Genomic DNA, 25,548 nt, shown 5'->3' with positions numbered 1-25,548 from the left:
CTGAGTATATGTGGTGGCCACTTAACACTGATGAGGAGTGGCAGCCTCACTGTACAACAGCACTCTGGGAAAATTAAAACCTACATTCTGGGTAGAGATGGAGGGCAGTGGTGTAACTAACACAGGGATGTAGCAGAGTTGAACCCACTGCTGTTCACACCATTTCACATGGTAAAGAACGGTTAATGGTTAATTGACCTGGTAGACAAATCTTAAAAATTAGGTCTTTTAAGAAAATGTGTATTGATTTGTGTTTCTGTTGGTAATGTATCTTTCTGGTAATCATTGGCTTCATGGTTTTCCCACCTTTTATGCTTATAGGCAAGCAACACTGGAGTCATGAGATGCTTCTAAAGTGGAGCTCTGCTATAATAAGCACACAGATAAGAGTACCTGACTCTTTTCGGCCAGCTGTTTCCTCCTGTTCTCCTCTGCAGTTAGCTTCTCAATGAGGGCATTGTTCTCCATGGTCAGCTCTTCAATCTGTCCCTGTGGATGTACACAGCACAACAAAGTCACTGAGTAAAGTTTATACACAGTGGTTCACCAATCCATCAGTTATCCTCATGTCAAGACATGCTATTGTTTGTGTGAATGTTTTTGATGAAGGGGGAAAAAAAAAAGTCAGGCTTACAGATAGAGCGGCTTCTGCATCTTTCAAAGTTTTGTCCAAAGACTGCAGCTCCTGATTGTGGGCTTTGCTGAGCTCTAAAGAGTTTACAGGTGTTATGGCATCAGAAACGTTTCAGAAAACTCAAACTGTACAACAAAGCTCAAGGCTGACCACAATTCCATGTTATGATGCAATAAAAATATTCATACATGCATTTGTTAACTGAGGTAGAATATCAAAAGTTAAAATACACCCAACACTTTCTCAACTTCAACAACTCACAAAATGCAGCTTCAGAGAAAGGATGAAGTTTTAATGATGTGGTCCATAAGTGTTCACTTACCTTCCAGTGACATTTCATACTGCTGTTTAACACACTGCAGCTGCTCTGCATGGCTGCTCTCTAGTTCCAGCTTCATGGCTTCGTGATTGGCTTTAAGCTCTCCCATCTTTATAAAGAACACAGGATAGACTTGATTCTGAACCACAGCATCATGCTAAGGCATTACTAAGCACTGAGTTACATTAAGATGTTTCACAGTTATTTTCTCCTGAAGCACAGAAAAGTTCAAACAAACTGACATTTTAAAAATGTATGGCATCAAGGATTACAATGACAGAATGTTAACAAAGAACACAACACCCTCCACTGGTGTCCGAGCCTTTACAGAGAACAGCTTTCCATTAAATTAATTTAATAATAGAAGAGCCTATAAAAGAAAATACAGTAGGATACTCAGACGCAATAGCAAATCTTCCTGCATTAACACAAATCATAATTAAAAGGTGGTGTAGGGACAAACCTGCTGTTGCATGAGAGTCTTGCACTTGTCAGCCTCCTCCTGGTAGGTGAGGTGGACCTTGTCCCACTCAGCCTGGTAGAAGGCCTGTAGTCTCTGTTCCAGCTCGGCCAGGTCCTTCTGGTGCTGCTCGTGCAGTTTCTGCAGTGCATCCTCCAGAGCAACACGCATCTCATCCTTCTCCTTCTCCAGAAGTTCAGATGAATGGACGGAGCAAACTGGAAATAAAAACAGAAAGATACTATTTTATCTTGGTAAAATGGTGACATTTGCAGGATGTTCAGTGACTCTATGCAGCTGTGTAAACTGTAATATTCATTAAAATAGGGTAGAGGAAAAATTTTATTAGTGACTGCTTGTGTAAGAAATATGATGTGTCCACTGAGGAACCTCTGTTCAGCAAAGTTCTCCTTGTGTTAACGTGTGACACTAAATGTGCTCCACAAAGTAATGGAAAAACTGACTTTCAAGGGGAGGTTCCTCTTGCACTTGACTGCATATGCCAACTACACTGCAGTTATTTATAGGCAGATGAAGATATGGTAACAAGTCTCTAAGTGCTTTCACAATCTCTTGAAATTGGTAACATAGGTAACAGATTTCTTAAATCAGGCTCGTCTCTCCTTCCACAGCTGGTAATTTGCCATTTTTAAGTTTGTGCAATTGATGGCTTTTGTTTTTGTTCTGTAAACCAGTCTCACTATTTCCCAACTGTTTCCATCGCCAAGTGTTTATATGTGCTCTGGAGTGGGTGACTGTGACCAACTCCATAACCTTTCTCCAGTTTAAGTGCTTGTGCTCAAACACTGTTGATACAAAGCAGCTAGTGTTGCCAGTCGATGTGAACTTCAACTCACTAGTAAAGTCACACTGATGGTACAGGAAGGGGCTGCTGTCTTGGTAAGCAGGTGAGTTTCTTTCAAAGGTTTGGTCTCAAACACATGGTATGGCAATAAACCACAACTATTTGGAACCTGAAACTATAACTTCAGTAGTGGGTGTAAAATAATACTGAACCCAGATGTTGCTCTGCTATGCTACAACTGTGTGGCAGGTACATTTTCCTATTCACTGCTCTCACACGCCATCAGGGCACAATACAGGTACATGCACTATTCGCTAATAAGTCATCTTACAATTTGATACCCCATTCTAAAACACTGATTTGGTGACCACAGTATAATGCTAACACGGTTACCAAAAAGGACTCATGAAAGGCATTTTAGCATCTTTTGCACATATGAAGATTCCCCCTTTTAGCCACGAGGGCCACATGCTGCATTTACTGGTTCACACTTATCTTTATTGAGGGTTGCAATTTAAGTCATGCTGACATACAGACAAATCTTGTTAATCACAATGTGTATTCCCGTTGCCATCTGGATGTAAATTAAGTCCCAGAGTTTGTTTTTTTTTGCACAGCTAAAACTGAGCTACAGTATGAAGGAATAACACTGCAGTGCATGAAGATTCACCTACCAAGAGTGGAATAATGGCAGCAGATCCAGGAACAGAGGCCAAGCTAACATAGGGACTATCTATCAGGCTTTGGCATGTACAGCTCAACAAACGGAGCTCAGCACTCTGCACCCATTTGTAACAGAGATCTGGTCATATGAGCCTTTCTAGTCCAAATCCACCCCGCAAAAACACCTCATGGCTCATGCAGGAGAGGAGGGCCCACATAATCCCACAGTCAGCAGGGTAATGGGGGTTTCAAAGTGTCACAGATAAATGCAGATGCTGAAAATGGCAGATCCCTCTTAGATGTAATTTTACGTGTGAGGAATGATAACAAAGGGGGTGTGGTTGTATCACAAGTTTGGCTGTAGCTCAAGACTGTAATTTATTGCTGTACGAGGAGTGAGATCAGTGTGGAAGCAGGGAGGGACACAGTCTGAGGAAGAACTAAACTAAAAGCAGACGTATAAAAATGCCTCTGTACTTCCAAACATCTTTTACTACACATAATACAAAAAGGTCCATGTGAGGTCAGTGTAAGTCTCAAAGACTTCCCTGAAGTGAAGAATGTGTTAAAGCGCAGCTGTAACAGCGCTCAGCATATAAGAGCAGTCATGTGGAAGTCCCGAGGCTGTGAGGGAGGGGAGGAGCCACAACACTACTGCTGCCTTAAGTAAGAGAGATGAAAGCTGGTGTGTGAGCGCGTGTTTGAGCGTGCGTGTGCCTGTACGTGCAAGGCTATTCTGTGTAACAGCACTTAGGCTGGACATTAAACATGGGTCATTGTCCCCAAGCGGTGTGGCATTCCACCACTGGGAGCCCCTCCTGTGTGGGGTCAGAGGTCAGACTGCCCCTCCCTGGGGAACTGGCTGACACCACTTTAACACAGCAACGCTTAAACACACACGTCTTGACAAACAGGCATCTGATTTTCAGTGGAGGACAAAACAATTAACAAGTGGAGGAAGAACCACAGGGAATATCTATGTGGTGGGCAAAGGCAACCAAAATTAAGATCCCCCATGCATACAAAAATGGTAATATTTAATTCATGAAACTATTTTGACACACCAGTTCCATCAAATAAGAAAGGTTAACCCATCACAGCACAAACCACTTCAAAGCACAGCACGGAACTATTTTATTATTATTAAATAAAGATTACATTGTTCATAAAAACATCATGACTGTCAGTCTGGAGGAATTTGTGCAATGTAATTGGTGACTAAATTCATCAATGTAGAATAATGTCTAACATGCTATAAACGTCAAAATTAAAGCACCAATGACTCAGATCAATAACTACATTGGATCACAGCAACAAAATAAGTGAACCAAGTAAACAACTAAATCCTCATGATGAAAAAAAAACAACAAAAAAACATAGTTAACATATGAAAACCATACTGTCCTCATTATCTATACAAACATGATCCAAAATGTCTCCTGACTTGTCATATAAAGCAAACAATTAAAAGGCCAAACACACATCAGAAAGGGGCACTAAAATCAGACCCAGAAGCAGGAGTGTGTACTTTGGTGATAACAACTTTAAACACTGCTGGTATGTGACCAAGGTGACCTAACTTACCCAGCTTTCCTTGGAGGTTGACCAGCTCCTGGGACAGCTCCCTGCGCTGCCGTGTGGCTTCATCACGCTGCAGAGAAAAAAATATAATCAATCATGCACCTGCTCATGAAGGTGTCGGTTAACTTTTTTGAGTCTTTGATTTGACACAGCAAACTGCTTATATCATCACAGTCAAGATCACAAATGTGCAATGCCAGCATTATGAAAATGAAAGGTTATTCACTATTAGAAGGAAGATTCTGTCAGGGCAACACCCTGACACATAACCATCTAATGAATGCAGTTTTCCCTTCCAGGATATTGTATTTGCCAAAAGTAAATACATTAACAGCACAGCAGCAGCTAACAAGGGCAAGTCAGTAGTGATAGGTGGAGAGAGACTGAGTAAAACTTGACATTCAACTAATGTTTTCAGTCTTAGCACAATCCTTCTGTCAGCCTAACTCCTTTACTTCTCCCTTTCTGACTCAGTTTTGCAGTAAAGAGGAGGCTGCGCTGTAGCTGCAGTGCTCCTCCAGACTTAAAACTGACGCATAGATGATCCAAAAACTGTTTACCTCTCATTTACTACCGTTCTCTTAATATGCTGATTCACATAAACAACCTGACACACTAAACAGTACATGACACAGCCTGCATAATTCAATTATGAACCTAAGACAAAACAGCAAAGTAAGACAAGCCAAACATCACTTCAGTGTTTACAAAAGCAAATACAGTCTATCCTGCCCTGCTACCCCAGATCTGCATCTATTCCTCACTGCAGAGCAGAACAATGTAGAAGCCAGTTACCCTCTCTGCAGCGCAGGGAGCACTAAGGCACGCTCTGCTGCCTGAACAGCCCATGATCCAGCCTCAGTCTGAGGCTTGGGTGCCGGAGTCTCCCACCCCAGCTATGGAGACCCAGTTCTCCAGGACAAAACAGTGGTCCAGGTGGACGCACCACCTCCTCCCAGACTGCTCTGACTACATCTGAGGCAAGACTGAAAAAGCCGCTTCACTGGCTGTGGTGAGTGACTGCAGAGTGCATTACCGTATTACACCTAAAAAAAACCCCAAAAGGGGCAGGCTACAGCGTGCATAAGAACAGCCTCCTCACCACTAAGGGGAGGTCACTTTAAGACAGCACTAAAGGCAGCTGGAGTGGAGCAAACAGATAAATTGTACAGAGCTGCCTGATATCAGACTGATGGAGCAGGACTTGTGCTGTGTAGTGACCTTCCCAGGGGATACATGGAGAGGCTTCATTACCACCATCCCCCACTACTCATCCAAACCTACATTAAATCATCCCCTCACCCCTCTGCACCATTATCTTACAATCTGCTGTGCAGCTACAGGCTTCATGGGTACAGTCTCTCCATTACAAGATGATATAATGCTGAGACAGATCACATTTCCAACTTCTGTGTGAGCACGAAGCTTTACAGCCAATGTATAGAATTTAAGAAAATGATATGTCACTTGTTGACTAATCACAAAATGCCTTGGGAATTATTCCTCAGACAGCACATCTTAAACAGTCACTGAAGGAGGGCTGTATAGTAAATTGTATCATAACTGAGATCACGTCAACTGCTCCATATGCACTAAATGAATGTGAATTTAAAAAAACCCAACTTATATCCAAATCATTTATGATTAATTATCCATTTTTTTGAGCATATATATTGAGCAAAATAACTGCCACCATGCAGCTCTATACTCACATAAAACCTCTATCAGTCAATTTTGTCAAGATCCTTTTATTCTAAAAATATTCGCAATTACAGTCCTCTATGTTTGGCTGCGCATGTTTGTCATTTTAACTTGATCCAGTTTCTCAGTTGGTAAAGCCCATGTACGGTAACGCTAAGGGACATCGAGCTGGGTGCAAAGACTAGACATGTCCCCAGTGTATATCAGTATGATACCATGTCAGGTGTAGAATAACACTTGATGCGAGACTAAGATCAATGACTAATTGCTTCAGATCAAGTTACAATTTACTGGAAATTTTGTGAATATCAGAAAGCAAGTGAAGTAAAGCGAGATTATAAATCTCCTGGTTATTGGGGAATGTGCTTGCATTCCTGCACTGAAATGAAACTTGTGTCACAGCATTTTCTCTTTAAGAGAAGGTATGTCACACCAGGCCCAGTGCTTACACACTCCATCCAAACAGATGATAAGAAACAGTCCTGGCTTAGTGTTTGGCTGCTGTTCATAACCATATCAAGTCAACAGCTGGGACATTCTCACACTATGATGGTAAGGACCTGCCTCCTATTCTTGGTCTGATGAGTGGCCACCAGATTCCATTGAACACTACATGCACACAGACTCGTCCATTAATACACCGGACACGCAAATCTGTTATTTTTGTGTATTGAACTGATGTTTTCATATCAAATGCAAGTTATGTGTGTTAGATACTGCAGGTATTGGTGTCCACTGGACTCACTGGTTCCAGTGGAGGGGGTGAAGAGAAGCAGGACATTGTAGTTAAAGCTGAGTCATTGAGGCTGAGACAGCTGCTTTTCTATCAGAGAGGAACAAACAAGTTGTGTTTTTAATATTTGTTGATGTAATCAGTTTCACAACCCTGCCAACCAAACAGAGGGATATGAGTCAAATAATACCAGCTGTCACATTACATGGGCCAGCATCTGATAACAAAAACACATTTTTCTCCAGTTTTGTATGATGGTATATATTCATCAATCCATACTCTCCACACTATTCTCAAAAAATAAGTAACTACTGGCTTTCGAATGCCTGGAATGTGCACTCAAGTTACAACAGGCAGAAATGTTCCCAAAAAGACTTCTAAACACCTGAGGAGCAAATGTCAAAATAACTTAAGACACTTGACTGCATAATCAGAATACCTATATTTTTTCACCTTTTTGATCAGTGGGGCAGCAGAAATTAAGAAACAACAGTACTCGCTGAAGCTCACTAAGGCTGAAATTGGACTGATATGAACTCACAACTGCAACTTTAGAGAGCTGCCACAAGGGATCTGTCTGGTGTCAAACTCTGGAGTAAGGCAGGAGTAAAGGGAGTTGCTGTAATCTAGGCCGAAGGAAATAAATGCATGAGTGACTTTCTGTATTACCACTAAGAGAAGCAGTGGTTTAATTTTCTGAAGTAGTTCTCAGCTATTATAAAGAGTACGGTCTAGACTTTCCTTCTGAGTCTGACTACAATCTCATCAAACAATTTCAGATATAACAACATCAGATTGAAGGAATTTCATACTTACACACACACACACACACACACACACACACACACACACACACACACACACTTGGAACACATTGATGGGTCAACCAGCTGTTTCTTCTCACATGGAAACAACAAACTTCACCAGAACCACATAATGCTTATTGAGATTCACACCAGAAGCCACCCGAAGGAGTCACTACAGCAGTAACAAGTATATGATCCCTCACCCACAGACACAGCTAAAGTGTGTGTGATGGGCCGCTCCACTAAGCTTAAAGCACCGCAGCTACAGTACAGTTTGAAATAGGGTCACTACTGTGGTGTTTTTGCTCTGCACCACCATGGTGGTGGGACAGTTCACCCCAAAATCAGAAATACATATATTTCCTCTTACCCGTAGTGAAATTTAACTATCTACATTGTTTTGGTGCGAGTTGCCGAGTTTTGGAGATATCAGCCGTGAGATGTCTGCATTTTTTGAATATAGTGGGACTATATGGCGCTTGTGGTGCTCAAAGCGCCAAAAAAATAAAATAAAGTGAAAAACTCGTCAGCAATGTCTCTCCAGAAATCATTACCCGGTTACTCAAGATAATGCTGTTGAGTTTTTTAATTTATTTTTTTTGCCGCTTTGAGCACCACAAGCCGAGGGCCATATAGTCCCATTATATTCCAAAAAAATGCAGACATCTCTACAGCCGATATCTCCAAAACTCGGCAACTCACACCAAAACAATCTTTAAGTCTACTATATCTGCAGTACAGGGATGCTAAACTGAATAAAGATTTGTGTGTTCATACAGGTTATTTTTATAACCACATACATGCGCATTTAATGGATTTGGCCTCAACACCCTGTGCTAATGTGTCAGAGCGTAGCAACAATGTCCGATAAAGTCCCGTGGAGCCATTGCAAAAGGAATGATGGAAAGTTCCCAGCGGCTTCAAGAGGAAAATCCTGGCAGACCTGATGTCTGCCCCTTGTTCCACTGAATCAGGCCTCATCTGACAATGACATAAAACCTATTTACTAACAAAAAGTAAGAAAGGAAAAAAAGATGACAACTCAATCACAACAATATATATGACAACCTGCCATGAATCCCCTCTGGACGTCAGACTATCACTGTTTTTAATTAACAGCACTGAACCACAAGATTCAGTATTTGTTATATACATGCTAAGTGTAGCGTTTTGTGTTTTCTCACTTAAATCTGTGAATTCAAAACAAGAAATGACTAAAACCTAATAAAATAAAGAAGAAGACAAAGTCACTTGACAGAAACAGCTCAGCACTGACACACTAAGTACTGTATTTATGAAATCTGGATGAATCAAAAGGTTGAGTGGTATAATCCTATGAAGTTAAAGACAGGGTCATACAATTTAATGGGAACCACTAAATATCATCTTATTTCTTAAATCAATTTATATTTGGATGGTACATTCCAGTTGTTTCACTCAATAAACACATATGGTGTGAAACTATTTGACAAGGACACTTCTAAAGTTAACCAGAGGGAATGAAATAGCTTATGACATTTTATATACGCAGAGTAACAGTATCTGATTTGTTTCCTATAGGTTTACAGGAAAACGTAGATAGAAATCTTTACTTACTACATTAAGCCCATTTAATTTAATTTAATAATTCACTCATATTACACTGTCTAAATGTACTTACTAGAGTCCAAACATCACATCATAATTTTGCTTTGACACAACAACTAAATTAGGGAGTACGATGGTTTGGGTGGAGGGTAGCTGATAGGATAAAGCCTGTTTGTAGTGCACTGTGGGAAGAATAATCCTTTGGGACACACAGTTCCTGGAAGCCAATCACATGGCACCACTATTAAAACAGATCCAAAACAAACAGCAAGCTTAAACATCCATTTTTTAAAAGTCTCTCAGGGTGATGCTTGCCTACTTGAATAACCTATGAATCTATGAAAGGCACATGTAAGTACGACTGAAAGACTCATGGTGAGCATTTAGATAGTGGCCACAATAAGTTCAGTGGAACAGAATTTCTCTTTGATCCAGAATTGCTTAAGTTGTTCAGTAGATGACAACAACAGGGCTGTTTTGTGTTGGACAGTTTCCAAGTATGTCTGTGTGTGTAGCTCCTCATACCCTCACAATCGCTCCCCATGCTGGTGCTATAAATAGAAATGCCATTTGGTTTGACTCGTATCAACACACAGGACTTCATGTTGTGGTCATAAACCAAGGTGATCAATCATAAGATAAATTCATATCTTCTATCTGTTATATAAGGATTTAAAGAGTCCACGTTGTTCAAATATAAAATTTAAAAAAATTAACTTCCCCTCAAAAATAAAAATGTTCATACCTCAGCCAAAGTGCGCTGCAAGACAATGGCGACTGCCTCAAATCTGCAGTTAGTAGCTGCCAGGAGTCCTCTGAGCTGCTGGATGCTCGGGTCCTTTTTCTCGGTGACAGTCGCTGGTACCGCAACCGGAGGTCCATTACTCTGGTTTGGTTGGGATGCTTGCTGCTGCGGGTGTTGCTGGCGGGAGCTGGCCTTGGATTTGTTCTTGTCCACTGTAAAGGAACATGTGTTGAGTGTAGTGATCATCATCATACCCTCCTCCATAGCCGCTGCAGCTGCTCTGACAGCACTACCACCAACCCTATACACTTCTGTCAGGGTCATGGATGCAGCAAGCGTCTGTGTCAAAGCCCTAGATATTTCTGCAGTTCAGAACTGTTCTGTCCAATCAGCCAGTCTGATGATTCCCAGTGCTGCTCCTCCGACAGCACCGACATAAAAATGGATCCTCTGAATGCAATTAGTGTTCCATATTCTAATTTAATCTAGTGCTCTGCAGACACTGGTCACCAAGGACAACGTATTTTAGCAAGGCTGTGCTACTGTAGTTTTGATTTACATCAGCTTTATAAATACATCACCCCCATACAATAGCTACCATCAATCCTACTAATGAAGAACACTTTGTTTACTACAAACACTTTTGTTTGCTACAACGCAGATATCTGAATAGAGGAACACCAAACTGACAAACGTACTACCACTGAATGTTACAGTGGAGAAGAAGGAAAAAAAAAAAAAGGACTTATCTTTGATACTGGACACCTGTGTAAAAACTGTTTCTCTGAAAGCAGTTCATGAGCAGACTGCAGTGAGCGTTATGTAACACAGCAGTGAGGACAGCCTCATAGTCATATCGGGAATACCAGTGAGTGGAATATACTGTACCACCAGTGGCCTGTGAGTAGCCTCACTCAGCTATAATAAGCAAAAAACAAATATTGATATAGTTGTAAGTGAATTTGGAACAGCCAATGAGAAATCTACTTTAAAGCTACTATAGTGGAATCCACCCTAGTGTACTCCCTTAATATTATGTAGGTACAACCCCTGCCCATGAAGTTTATAATCATAGTGCATCTAAATTTAACTAGAATATGCTCCAAGTATGGTATCATTTTAGAACATCATAACATCCCAGAATAACACCAGCATGTAACTGCGGGACATAGACATCTTTCAAAGCAAAATAATGCTGCATTTACTCGGATGCGTTTGAAAATAAGATTCTGCAGTTTCTATTGACAGGGGAGAGAGGGTATTCAATCTAACAAGAGGAAGTGTCTTCCCTGCCTACTGTAGACAGCTGATTCTGGAGCTGCAGAGCGACAGCTCTCTGCACCCTGTCCTGTTCGGGGCAACATCATACTGCAGAGAGAATAACCCTCCAGGCTGGCCAGGCCAACAGAGAGGGCACTGTTGGGATGGACTAAGAGGAACAGGAACAGGAACAGATTCAAAGACCATACTGTGGAGTCACGGAAGTAAAACGAAAACCTATGTGAGAACTGGTTAGTAAAAAACCAGATCCATCTCATCTGAATAATTATATGCTGCATTCATGCCACAGACTGACTTGAGTTTACACAGCTCTGTATCCGGATGTGCAGTTCACCTCAAAACTAGTTTGTCAGTGGCCTCTCTATCTTTCACAGCCAGAGTAAACGGTTCATCATAAAAGACAGGCACAGCCTTTAAGACAAACAAAGTATTAATATTATACTGCACCTGGGCGGATGGCACAACTTACAAAACAAGGCACACTCCTACTATATCATTTAAGTGAATTTCAGAATTTTGTCACATCTAATGTGTTAATTTAGATTTTTTTTATTTTTTACATATATGTTATTGAGCTTGTACTGTAGAACAAGGTTGTACTTTTAATATTATGTGTGAAGTCTTCAGACTGAAATAGGGGAAGCAGATCCTTTAAGACCAGATAAACAGATTTCCATCTCAATGTCCTGACTGCATCCTGATCTACGCAGAATGATTTTTACACTATATATAGAAATAGCTTCTTTATTTTTGCATCCTGTTCAGTACATTAGTGCGGCATGAGAAATGTCAAAATAGAAAATCTTTTTCTGACACAGATCCAAACAAACAGTTGAGCTGTGCTGCTCAGCTTTTAATCATTTTGATGATGTTTTAGCTCCCTAAATCTAAAGTGTAATCCTTTAAATTAGGATGCCCTCTGCTGGCTGTGCAATGAGCAAAAAGAGACACCATGTCAAGTTATATCACAGCCAACATGTACCACAAACATGCCTGCATACAGAATAAAGCCAAGCTCCATCACAGACTCAGGTGAGCTACTGCAGAGTGGCAGATCAGTTCACATCATAGTGTAGAAATATCACATTTGTCTATGTGATGCTGTAACCAACATGTTAGTAAAAAAAATAAGTAGGTGTTCGTAGCATGTGAATCTCTTATCCCTCTGTAATGTAATTCTATGCAATTGTTAATTTATTTTATTTTCATAAATGTAATTTTTTAAACTTGAAGCAAAATGTAGTTATTGCTGGTCCCTTTTTATTTGCCCTCCTGGGACAATAAAAACAAAACAAACCAAAAACAAGGGGAAAAAAAGTGGGATCATAGCCATTTTCGCTGATGCCACTTTTAACATGTGCATATAAAGAGTAACTGGTGGAAAGAAATCTCCCCATATAGGTTTATTTTTCCCCCCCAGCTATTATATTGTGCTTCTTTCCAAGACCAGAAGTGGACATTATGCAACAGATTGCAGCTGAATTTTAAAAATTCATAGTCTCACCTTTTTAAATAATTCAAAACAGTCTAAAGAGGTGACCTCTGAGAAAATCTGAGATGTGGGCAACGATTTGGAGATTTAAATAGTGAATTAAATGGCAATTCAGTCTGATTTTCAGGCTAGAAAAAAGAATCCTGTATTTACTTAATTTAGACTCACAAACAGAAAATATATATTCACACATTAGCAAACATATAGGAGTTAGTCTTATCCCAGGCTTTATGATCTCATATTTGTAACTGTAATGTGGCTTTTGTTTTCCATAAAACACACAAATGTGCACTTTCATTTGAATTTGACTTAATATAAGCACATAGGCTGTTTCTCCATTTGACTGCTGTTCCATGGCAACAGAGGACCTGCAGCTATTTCTATCAAAGTGTCTGAACACAGAGTTGACGACACATGCTGCCCTCTTTATTTAATACTTCCTCCCTGGCTCAAAATCATTTTGTACCAATTCAACTAGTACACTTAACACCAAATACTGAGTGATTTAGTGACTCCACAGCATAGCGCTCTGCTCCTGGAAGGAGATATCACACCATAGCACAAAGCATGATTTGTGATGAGACCCCCTCACAATCAGGCACTTGTTATAGTGCTTGGTTGATACAATACCAGACAATATTTCTCAGTGTAACATTCACTGGACACCTGTCTAACAGAGTTATTAAAACCCTTAAGACTGTAAAACTAAGTTACCATATTTGGTAATAGCCTTTCAAAAACAGGAGAAGAATGCTTTAAATAATGTCCTGTTCAACAAATCACAACAAGGTCCCCATGGTTCAACCTAGAGACCAAGAACCAAAATAACCTTGGTATATCTCAGGGTGAAACAGGAGTACTGGGTGTCCCAGTGAGCGAGAAAGCGAGACATAGTGCATTTTAACACAGTCATATAAAAGGCCTCAAAAATAATGCAAGCCATCCTAAAATGTCAATAGGAGATAATTCTGATTTTTGTTTAAATAAAACTGTTCCTGAATTCAAGATTTGTATGCTAAAATACTTCTGCCCAGGGTCACACGAGTAGGTAAATGTAAGATGAACCTCCTGCTTTGACGGCTAGTAAACAGCCATACTAAAAATAGATTTCAGAAACAGCTAACTGCACATTTCTACACGAGAGGCAAACACTGATCGGCATGGCTTAAATATTATAGCACAGAGACCCAAAAACCATGTCAGTAGAAATATAGAATAAAAACACTGATATAACTGACAAACCTGCTTGGAAAACCACAGTGTTCTTCCTGCACCCTGACAGCAGCTGAATGTTTCGGAGTAAACCCTTGGCTGTCAGGCGCACGTGGATGTTCGACAGGGAGAGCTTCGGAGACCATAACATCTCTCAAACACAAAGTAAGACGGCCACAGTTTTAGGCAGAAATTACTTTAAAAAAAAAAAAAAAAAAAAAAAAAAAGTGTCCAAATGCAGAAGCTTGATGCTGACTATGAACCACATGCCATGGTATAATGTATCATGGCTCAGGTGAAAGCAGCACTGACAGGCAGAAAAGAAATAAATCAATAAAAAACAGTAGTAAGAGTTACACCACTGAGACAGCCTTGAAAAAAGTGAAGGCACCCAGTTCAGCATGGCAGGTCTCCCAACTCAAAATCTAATTCCATGCTGTGAAGGATGGAACATACAGAAATGGTTAAAGGCTGGCCAGTGGTTTGTGGCACAGCCTGATAGATGTGATAGGAGCAGGAAAAAATAAATGTAAAAATCCCTTAATCCTCTTGGTAAAGCTCTTCAGCTATTCACCAAATACATGAATCTCTCACAGCAAGGCAAAGCAGCATCTCCAAGCTGGATGATGGCGGTGCTGAAGCAGAGCCAGGATGCAGAGGGGGTGGGGTGGCAGAGAAAGGAGTGGGAGGAGCAAACAGCGAAACTGCAGCCAATGGGAATTTAATCTAGACCCCCACTCTTCCTCTCATTTACTCTCTTTCCCTGTGTCACCACCAGTGGGAGGACAAGAGATGACAGACTTCTCAGGGCATGGTTTTGTCTGATGAGCTGAGCTGTAAACAGCTTGGCTGGCACAGCTTTCTGTGAAAATGTGTCCTCTGCTATGACTGTGAAACATATTTAATCCAAGACTCAAAACAATGTGCAGACTAACTGAGTGTTAGCATGTTAGCAACAGCGTGTTTTCCATCTAGCTTCTGCAAAACTAAGCTTGACCAGACTGTAACGACACTGTAAGACAGGAAGATACATCAACAGCACAAAAATACCCTAAAGCATTGTGTGTCAGCAGCAGAGAGCAACAAAGGAAAATAAAACAGAGAGCACAAATTACAGCTTTAGTGTGATTATGTTTACAGGAAACAGATGTAAAAGACTAGGAAAAAAAGAATGGTCACTGATAAACACCAAAGACACCATAACTAGAATGTTCTGGTCAAAATTAGCACAAACCACATCTGATTTACTAAAGTACCACAAGTGCCTTATGGCAGTGTATAGTTAGAGATGAAAATAGAAGTATTTACAGTTAATATTCTTGTAAAGAGATGCTAGACTTGAACATCAATCAAATATAGGGCAGCAGAGGACAGTGCTCTTTGTAGTCAATATATTATGATAATGTTATATTTGGATCAGGTCTCTATTAAGAAAACTAAACATGATGTTAAGTAGGGTAAGTGAATTAACAAAACATTTTTAAATGTCATTTAAAGCACAGTGACCAATATCTTCAGAAACCAAGCCCACGTTGTTGACAAGTCATGTAAACATTAAGTTAAAACACAGGTAATACACAATACACATAAATTGAATGGATACAAATTTATTAGGAGCTCAAGCTGTGTTGAAAACATAACGAAAAGACTCTTACCAGGTCCACTTGAATTTAGACGAATGAGTCTTGCAGAAGCAGTCCTTTTCAGTGGACTGACTGTAGAATTTGAAACTCCTTTGCTGATTGAAGCAGCAGGTTTTGCTGCTGTGGCCAAAGCTGTTACAAGCAGAAGATCCAGGTGAGACACGAGGCTGGAGTTAATCTGAACCATAATGTAGCACGAACACTGGCAACTGACCACAACCGCAGGTAGCTTTTATATCAAAACTAAGGTTTGATCAAACATACTGTTCAATTGAAAAATAAAGACATTTAATTAAATCAAGATCAAAAAGCCCTAATCAAATACAGTTACCTCACAATATAAACAACATCAGGAAGTAACAGCTTTATTTGTGCTTCATTGCATCCCAGGCATTCAGAGAGCGCAGGCAACAGGAGAACCATCCCTTGGAACTGGCTCAACAGCAAGTATCAAGCCCCAACTGAATGGATCTCGACCTCCTCAGACTCCCACTCGCCCCTCTCTTATGGGCCCTCCCGCTACACCTGCTTCTAGACTACCACGCAAGACCGTGGGGCCATCCAGGAGCCTTACTGAGTAATAGCTTTCTGTGTAGTTAAGTGTTTTGAGAGAGTTTAATTCCTTTCAACCTAAAATCAGATTAACAGGGCTATTTCCTATCATAGCGTGAGGATTTGATAAAAAAGGTGTAAAAATCAATGCGGTCTCACTCACATTTACTCTACAAATGGGAGATTTAAATCCGATCAAAATTTAAGCTCAGTGGCTTCAAACTAAAATTATAAAAATGAAAAGATGCATAACCAAAATAAAAGTATGGAAAAATGTGATCTCACGTGGTCCAGTGTTTTTACCAGGGGGTGTGACGAGTCTAGCTTTTAGCACAACTGTTTTGAATGGGGTTGGTTTATGTGCAGCTCCTCCAGAAACTGTTGAACAAGTAGAGAAGTGCTGGTTAAACGAAAATGAAAATCGCATGTGTTTTTGTAAAAGCATTTGAAATTAACTGAGCATTTAAATACCTCTCTGCTTTCAATACAGCACTGCTGTAATCACCACTGACCTCATGTAGTCATGTAGCTTTGTAAGAAAGTCATATCAATCTACTTAGAGGATGTGAACATACCATTTCTGGTATAACAAGCACAACATCAAGTGCAACAAGGTAAATAAAATTCTTCTTTGTTATCTTAATAATGTAATATAGCCATTCTGGTAAAAGAAAATTAATGAGATCAATAAAAGGTGATGTTAATCTGACCATTATGACAACATTTACCATGGCAAGATATAGCAAATATAGAATAAAATGTATAAACAATACGACTGAATGAATATCCAGCATGTAAAACAAATGTGTATGTCCTCGGAGCTAAACTGATTGAAGAAGCAGAAGCTCTTTAAACACTTTAGCGTGGATACCAGAGTTATGATTCAACTTCCAGTCTCACTTACTTCTCCAAAGCTTTCTATCTTTTCCATTAAATGCAGCTAACAAAGGGATGATACAAAAGCGATAGGATCCAATGAGCAGGCATGTCAAGAGGGTGAGATCACAATTGGATGCTGCACTGCCCTGTGCCATTAAAGAGGAGTTGTTGAAAACATGAGCTGGAAATTCAGTCCAAGTGCAGCTTCGAAGTCCTGTGTAACCAGCCATTGGTTTTTAGGGAAAATAGGGAAACTGCTCCTTTTCAGCACCTCAGACGACATCAGTTGTTGTGTATGTCTGCTCACTTTCCTCCAGGCAACACTGTGTGTGAACTAGAGTGGAATAGAACCCGTTGCCATGACAACCACATGGGGTGGAGGGTGGGGGCGGGGGGGGGGTCCCCAGATTGGAAAATAGGTCCTCTCAGCCAATCATAGACCTGCATGCTGTTGAAGATGCTGGGAGGAAAAGATTCCACTGTCTAACAGCGCACCCTCTCTTTATGCAATACACCAATAAGAAAATAAAATACCATTATAAAGTTCACCATTCAAAGCAGCAACACAGAATGATTTGCTGGCACTGGGCTGGAGTTTAGCTCATTCATACAGATTTTTTGATAGCTTTGAAAGATGTTCTATGTTTTTACACAGCTTAAAATAAAAAAAATTTGAAAAATGTCACAATGTTTTTAAGATGCCAAGCTCCTGTATCTTGGCAGATGTGGACGTATTAAATGAGAGAACGATTTGCCCCGGGAGATTTACATCCAAGCCCAGCCCTAAAGTGGGTCAACATTTAAAAACAGAAGCCCCTCCCCTCCATGTCCAGATGTGTCCTTAAAAAGCACTATGAACACCATGGCCTGACCCTGGAAAACAGCCTGCATAAAACTAATACTTCATACCTTTATGTAATAGCCTGTAGGGACTGAACATCCTATTTCTAAAAACAATGTAAATCCTTGTTAGGCTCACCTTGTGTACTCCCAGCACCTTCACTCAGCTCAGTGTGAACACTGGTCTCAGTAAGGCTCCTGGATGGCCCCACGGTCTTGCGTGGTAGTCTAGAAGCAGGAGTAGCAGGAGGGCCCATAAGAGAGGGGCGAGTGGGAGTCTGAGGAGGTCGGGATCCATTCAGCTGGGGCTTGATACTTGCTGTTGAGCCAGTTCCAAGGGATGGTTCTCCTGTTGCCTGCGCTCTCTGACTGCCTGGGACGCAATGGAGCACAAATAAACATCAGAGGTCAGCAGCATGAACCCCTTTATTAAGGACAAATACACAAAACTGAGCTCACTGGCGATGAGTACAAATGCAGGCAGTAAAAATGTCCACAGAGCTACCACACTGTCTGGTTTATTATTAGGCCTATCTTTTTCTCATAGCAGGTAATAGTATAATGAGCCCTTTTCACAGGATACTTTAGAGACGTTTGTCTGAAAGCAACACCAGTAAAAAGTTAAAAAGTAAATTTAAAAGTGTGGGAAACAATGTAAATATTAATTCATACAAAAATGATCCTTAACAGTTTACCTACTTCTTAATGGTTACACTTAATATAAAAATTGTACAAAACTTACCTATCTTACTCATTACAGCAAACATGTCAAATTTTATCAACTACAAAGAAACAACAAGCTAAAAAAATGTTGCAGTTTAAGCAAAATAATGCATCCCTATGGAGTGTCCCTGTAGCCGGAGCATGAGAGGCTTACTGCTTTTTCACTGTGCTCAGGGCGCTTGTTTCAAATATTGTGTTCTCACTTTAACACTATTGGTGAGCTCAAAACCTCCCTTTCCTTCCCCTGCTTTTTCCACTCGTACAGATGGCTTCCCATCAGAGGAAGAATCCCCCTCCTTCCCCAGGACTCCAATTTCTATGAAGAGCAGTAGGGTAGAGGGAGTTGGCTGTTTATCCCCAAGACCTGGACAAGAGACCGGAGGTGACATCTGTATCCAACACTGTTCCTGTGGAACATGGCTGAGCTCATCAGGAGGACGACAGTAGGTCTATTAGAGGAACTGCTCAAAGTCACCCTCTGATGGGGAGACTCCTTTACTACAATCTGAATAATTTTAGTTTACAACAGCATGTCTACGTAGAACAGAGCTATGCAGATTAAAGCTTAAATAATGTTATTTATTATTTGTATCTGTCATTTTCATTATTCCTGAAGTGATGGCTGCAAGCTAGTGAATAAGTCAAAAATGTTTATTTGAAGAGTGTAAAGCGCTCTCTTATAACATTACAGTGTTGCTTTGAAGGATATGCTGTATCAGCTAAAGTACATAACCCCCCCACAAAACCATGTACCTCTGGTGCTGCTGTCAATCCTACATAGTACAGTCCAAGTCCAACTTCTCTACTGTGCTTGTTTCAGTTATACACAGGGTTAAACAGACCTATTACACAATTCCCTCTATTTACACAACAGAGGAAATATAGTTAGGAAATCATTTGCTCTCTGCTTAGTCAAAGGCATGTCATAAGATTTGTGAAGGTACTGATTGTGACCTACTGTCAATGTTTATTTCCTGACATATAGGTAAACTTTTCCCTTTGTGAAACAAATGAAGGACAACTTTAAACTTTTCTCAAGGCTCCCACTATGTTATCACAGGCTCAGCTTAACTGGACAACAAAAAACACACAGCATGCACAGTATTATAATAAAATGAGTGTTACCTGTACTGCTCTTCTGCTTGGATTGTGGTGTCCCTACAGCTTTGGAGGTCCTGCATTCATCCCTCCCCAGGGTCCCCTGCCTCTGTCTGGTTGACAAAGTGGCTGGTCTGGGACTGGCAGTTAGAGGTTGTGAAAGTGGTGCTCCTCTTGTACGTCTAAGAGATGGCCGTGCTCGAAATCTACTCTTACTCTCATCCCATGAGGCTCCTGCTGTTGTCAGTTTGCATACCTGCACAGAGAGCAACTTCTCATTCAGTCCCTCAGTTTTATGTAATTGGCCCTGATAGTTCACAACACAAGAAAACATTTTCCCAAAGATCCCTGCCAGCTCCAACCAAATCTTTCTGTGACCTACTCTAAAAACTCTTTCCTCCAAAATATTTGGATTTAATGTGGCTTATAGAAAACGCTGCAAGAACATGAATATTAACAGTACTTGAAAATAACAATGAATTGTTTGCTCAATTTTTAAATTGTTCACATTATAAGTCGATACTCACCACCAGGCTGATCTTCTTCACCTCCCTTGTGGAGTTTTCAGCAGGTCCATTTGTGGCCTCAGCCTGTATGGCCCGTTTATTCTGGGAAGAGCAGTTCAGATTCCCTGGTTTGGTGTGGCCCAGGTGGGTGTTAGCTTTAGGAATGGTAAAGCTAGTTGAGAACCTAAGAGTAGTTCTCTTCTCCTTGGGTACCCTAGATGACAATGATAAACTCTCAGATGAGCAGCGAGGCCGCGTCTTGAGGACAGGAGGCTTGTCCTGACCTAATGCTGAGCCTGACTTGGCCTCAATTTTGTTCGACACACCCTTCTTGGGAGTTGGTTTGGGATCTGTTTGGCCACTTCTATCAGGGGATTTTTCTAAGGATGAGAAGCAGAAGGTCTGGTTGCCAGCCTGCTCTGTTTCAGAACTGGCGTTACTGCATTGGACTGCTGAGGCATGTTTATTTGCAGCTGGGCGGTGGTAAGGTGGGGATGCTCTACTCTTGCCCTGTCCATCCACAGCAGTATGCCCAGGTGACTGTATCATTGTCATGCCCAAATTAGTAGCCCCTGTATTCACTCGTCTCTGAGCATCATGGACTATTTTAGCGGTGGTAGAGACAACTGCAGTGCTACTCCTTACCTTGGCAGGACTAATCCTGATTGTTGCTCCTCTGTGTGCTTCAGTGTGTTTATTGTTCACATTAACTTGTGATGGTTTGTGCTGTGAAGCAGGACCTGGCACTGACATTTGATGCACATTTCTTGTCACAACTTTAGATTTTACACTGCTGAAGCCTGACTTGGAAAACTTCTTAATTTCCATTTTCTTGACTTTGCTGGCTGAAGGCAGCAGTCCTGCAACCAAATGTTGTTTAGGAGTCACAGAGATTTGCTGCCGTTTAACAGGGTGGAGTCCTGGGCTGCCTGCGTTTCCAGTGCAGGGAGACTCTGAAAAGGATGGGAGGCTGGGTATCATGTTCCCAATGGTTTGTACTGGAGTGGAAGTATGAAAATCCTTATCAGTGTCTTGCATAGCTGACAGAGTGGACACAAAGGTCTTGCCTTGTTCTGGTGTAAATGATCCAGGGAAATGGGGCTCTGCCTCAGCACTAGCAAACTGAGCCTCTTTTCCACAGTCTGCAGGAGATGTTTCACAGACAAAGGTAATCAAAAGACCTCCTTCATTCTCACTTGACAAAGCTACAAGAGAGTTGGGTGTTGCCATATCATTTTCCTCCGAGGGGAGCTCTGCCTGAGTGAAAGTCATGCCAAGACACGGATGGCCTGTGTTCTCCTCAATGACTCTCTCTGTGGATTTTTCGCTGACATCCAGCAGAGAGGGCGACAGCAGGTGAGATTCAGCAAGCAATGCTGAATGGCCCGCAGCTAGAGAGATTGACGACTCCTCCAGGGAAGAGACTACCAAGAGTGACTGGTCCTCCAGGCAAAAACTGTTGCTCCTTATTACCATTTCTTCAGAGCTCACTGAATAGCAGTCATTCTCAGTGGATCCTCTACAGGAGATCTCACATGAACTCCGGTGGCTTTCCCCTCCAGCAGAGTCTGGAGACGTCACTGCACAGTTACTTCCATCCTCTGTGTTTTTACTAAAAGTCTGGTACTTCTCTGATCCTGTCTCATGGTTGCTCATCAGACTCAAGTTTTCATTCCAGAAATTCACACTGCCATTAACAGGTGTGGCAATAAAAGTTTGGTTCAGGTTCATGCTTACACTACAGAACACATTATCCTGTGGCAAGGGGTTGTTGTAGGGGTTATCCACAGGGGTACAGTCGCTGAGACAGCCCTCCAGCATGTTGATGTCAGGGGAGCTGTTGGCTTCTCTGTCACTCAGGTTGGAAATGCTACTGTTGGAGTCAGGTGGAGGGGACAGTGACGAGTTGCTGTAATGACTCTCAGGGGAGAGGACCAGCTGCAGGTCTCTGTGGGGCAAAGGAACTGTGCGCTCATCTTGGTCAGTGGACATGTCGGAGTTCTGAAAACTTCTGTAGTTCTAAATAACCTCACATTCGGTTAGCATCACTGCAGTCCATCTGATTTGTTGATAAGGCATGAATATCTGTAAAGAGGAGGAAAACGTCACACAAACAGAAACACCCCAAACTGAGCTTTGGCTGGCCCTGGTAAGCCTTTGTAGCCAATGGTCAATGTAACAGTAGCTGGATACTCAAATTATTTATGACTTAGTTCAATGAAAAATGCAAAAGTCATCAGGATCATGCTTAGGGTATACTGTAGTGCAAGTCTGTCTATATAAACTCCTAGCTGTGCTATAAGCTGTAATTTCATCAAGATTGTTGAATATCAGGTTACTCAAGTATCTGTACCCTTTCGAAAAGATATGTTTTACTAGTCACAGCATCATATGTCAAGGCACCTATGAAGAAAAAAAACTACTTTTTCCTATGCGGTTTACTTTATATTCCAGGTGAGAATGAGTAGAAAACATCACTACCACTACTAAAATTTCTGTCTCTTCTGAATCATGGTTTAATAAAAACTTAAATGTGAGGATGGACCAGTTACGAGCCATGTTTCTACTCTGAAATGAGCCAACATGCGTTTGACATGAGAAATAAATGGCAGTCTTAACTGCTTTGTTGGGCACTGTTGTGTTTATTTAAGCTGACTGGACTGCTAAGCCTGCCAGTCACTACTACAACAAAAGCACCATTGTGGTAGAGTAAGATATCAAGTCACCAACAGCCTGAAAATGTTCCAGTATGCAGACCTCAGACATCCTGGTGCATATAAGAAAATGTAATAATTGAAGTAAACTTAAGCAGAATAATAAATAATCTTAACATGTTTCTATAGCAAAAGGTTGACCTTGTACGGTTTTATAGCACCATCAGCCCTGGTTGAAATTACCCCGTAATAGTGAATGAAACACCAACACATATCTTGATCATTGGGAGCGAAAGTGTATAGTCTACTGCACTTCTACTGTCAAGTTTAATGAGACAGGGAGTAAACTGCAGAAAAGGGGAAGGATCAGTATGGCTATGTGACTTTACCAGGATACACACAACAGAATACAGAAAACAGATAACTTAGTTAAAGAAAAGCCTGAGTTCAGAGTTCAGTTTCTCTTGGTTGTCAGCAGAACATTCAACTTTAAAAGCACTACAAAGAAAAACACAGAACAGTCATGGGAGAGAAGGTTCAGTTCATAATACGCAGCACGTTAACCTCGTGTTTCCATTCTTGAGTGGCAGCCTGCTTGTCTGTGTGTTTTACTGCTATGATAGAAATTTCTTTTGTAGCAATATCAAAACATAATCCAGCAGTTGAATGGTCTGGGTGTGAAAATAAGCCTTTCCTTTCCCTATGTCACAAGGATCTACTTAAAGTGAGTGACGTAACCAAAGAGTTAAACAGTCATAGACACCTGTAGTCACTAAAGACCACCAGACAATACTTGAGCTAGCTGCCTAAGGTTCACAAAATTATAATTAAATTGACTGTTCTTTCGCATAACCAAAATATCAGCCACCTTTACAAACCAATTTTTGCTAGCACATTGACTCAATCAGAATTTTCAACAGAACCTACAAATTACACATTCAGAATTCAGCAAGTGTCAACTCAAATTTATTCATTTTTCTTCAAATGAGACACTGTAAAAGAAATCAAAAACACATGGTCAACTATAAAAGTGAACTAGTTTGTAGAAAATTTTCCTCAAAAACACAACATTTATAAAAATCCAGACTAGTTGTCCCAGTGATGGCTGGACCATTCTGGCCTCACTTCCAAGCATACACACGTCAAAATGTTAATTAGAAATATGTTCGACCTTAGAGCAATGTGGGTCTGTGGCTACTGCTCAGTCTGTAAAGACAACAACCACAACACATTCAAAATTTGGGAGAAATATAAATATGCCACAATACTGATTAGGTGTTAATATTTAAATATGCCTTACTTTCCACATAACTGCTGATAAGATATCTCAGCAGCTCTGCTTTTATCAGCATGGCCAGCAGTCCAAATCTGGATGAATAATATGTTTAACAGGCAGAGAAACAAACACACCTTACTGTACATTACAATCTGTACAATCAAATAAAATATACTGTCTGGCAAACTGCTGTGCACATTGAACCTTGGCAAGAACAGCCTCTCCAAGGCCACTGCAGTATCTTCCCACACAGAATAATGCAGCATAACAGTGATTTTGCTGGTTAAAAATGTGACTGGGCATTACATTGTTATGTAAAGTACAACTGCACCTGAGACAAACAATGACCTGACAATGTTTATGGAGAAACAGATCCACGAAATTCAAGCTAAAAGACACTGAGCCAATAAACAGAAAGAAACACTGCGGAAAAAATACATTTTTAAACAGGTCTACAACGCTTAGCTTTCACAAAAAAACTGATCAACTATAATATGAACTAACTTAATACCTCCAGTCTTGTCCTCTCCATTCAATGATAACAGTGGGGAAGAAAATGCCTCCATAGTCAGCTGTGTTGGCTGCTGTATCACTCAGTTTTTACAGGTTCACCCGGCTCATTTCACCCTCTCAGAGACAATCCTATTACTGCTTTCCTTCTAAAGCGCTAAATCCAGCCAACTGGGCGGACAGTGGTGTGTGAGTCTGCTACAGCCAGACACCAGCAACCCCCGTCCCAAAACTCCTCCCTGCTCGTGTTCAGAGTCAACCGTGCATCAGTAACATCACAGCCTGAACGAGCGTGGCCCTTGTGCAGGCGTTAGATTCTGTTCTTTCCTCCCCTCTCTGAGGTAACGTGACTTCCAGTCCAGCAGGCCTACTGCAGCAGTGGATCAGCAACCTCTCCAACGAGCCATTGTGTCAGACCCCATCAGTGACTTGGCACACTGCTCCTCAGTGCAGGCATGTCAAGGTCCAGCTACGCACTGTGCTCAGTGTAGAGCTCCACTCCCAAGTTTACAAAGGGAGCAGGCGGAAGAAAGCAACATGTTACCTTATCCATGCTGAGCCCAGTGCAGGGGGAGTGGCCATGGCCTGCCAGGCTCAGTTGGCATTCACTGTTGCTTAGCAGCCAAAGTCCCTCTTTTATGAGGGAATGGATCAGGCGGCTTTTTAGTAAGGGATAAGTGAAAAGGGGAGCAGAGTGACGGGAGGCCTAGGTGCAGGAGAATGTTGCACTATGACTATGTTTTAAATGGTAGATCCCAACCAAAATGTGCTTTGGAAACTTACTCCAAGATGGCAAGACACCTTACAATGTTTGTTATAGCTGATATGTTCTCTTAAGTCCTTCAATG

The 25,548-nt window shown here is 41.1% G+C and overlaps 1 protein-coding gene across 7 annotated transcripts in view; it reads right to left on the bottom strand.

Annotated features, from left to right (window-relative positions):
- The window catches only part of mtus1a (microtubule associated tumor suppressor 1a), a 30,406-nt gene that overhangs the window by 2,548 nt on the left and 2,310 nt on the right, over nucleotides 1–25,548 (bottom strand). For 3 of the 7 annotated variants that reach the window (XM_044204230.1, XM_044204232.1, XM_044204234.1), the window contains exons 2-12: nucleotides 20,282–22,345; nucleotides 19,782–20,010; nucleotides 18,073–18,306; nucleotides 16,500–16,592; nucleotides 15,675–15,794; nucleotides 10,035–10,246; nucleotides 4,466–4,532; nucleotides 1,417–1,631; nucleotides 957–1,062; nucleotides 635–708; nucleotides 394–489 (exon numbers count right to left, since the gene is read on the bottom strand). In XM_044204230.1, coding sequence (XP_044060165.1) covers nucleotides 394–489; nucleotides 635–708; nucleotides 957–1,062; nucleotides 1,417–1,631; nucleotides 4,466–4,532; nucleotides 10,035–10,246; nucleotides 15,675–15,794; nucleotides 16,500–16,592; nucleotides 18,073–18,306; nucleotides 19,782–20,010; nucleotides 20,282–22,252 — 3,417 coding nt within the window. In that variant the 5' untranslated portion in view covers nucleotides 22,253–22,345. Of the gene's footprint in view, nucleotides 1–393; nucleotides 490–634; nucleotides 709–956; nucleotides 1,063–1,416; nucleotides 1,632–4,465; nucleotides 4,533–10,034; nucleotides 10,247–15,674; nucleotides 15,795–16,499; nucleotides 16,593–18,072; nucleotides 18,307–19,781; nucleotides 20,011–20,281; nucleotides 22,346–24,701; nucleotides 25,193–25,548 lie in introns of those variants that run through there. The other 4 variants (XM_044204231.1, XM_044204235.1, XM_044204236.1 and 1 more) reach the window with 4 other exon arrangements.

Source organism: Siniperca chuatsi, linkage group LG8 (genome assembly GCF_020085105.1).
Source record: "Siniperca chuatsi isolate FFG_IHB_CAS linkage group LG8, ASM2008510v1, whole genome shotgun sequence".
In the NCBI taxonomy this organism is placed as follows: Eukaryota; Metazoa; Chordata; class Actinopteri; order Centrarchiformes; family Sinipercidae; genus Siniperca; species Siniperca chuatsi.
The sequence above is the reverse complement of the archived record's forward strand: the minus strand, read 5'-3'. Positions and strand labels throughout refer to the sequence as shown.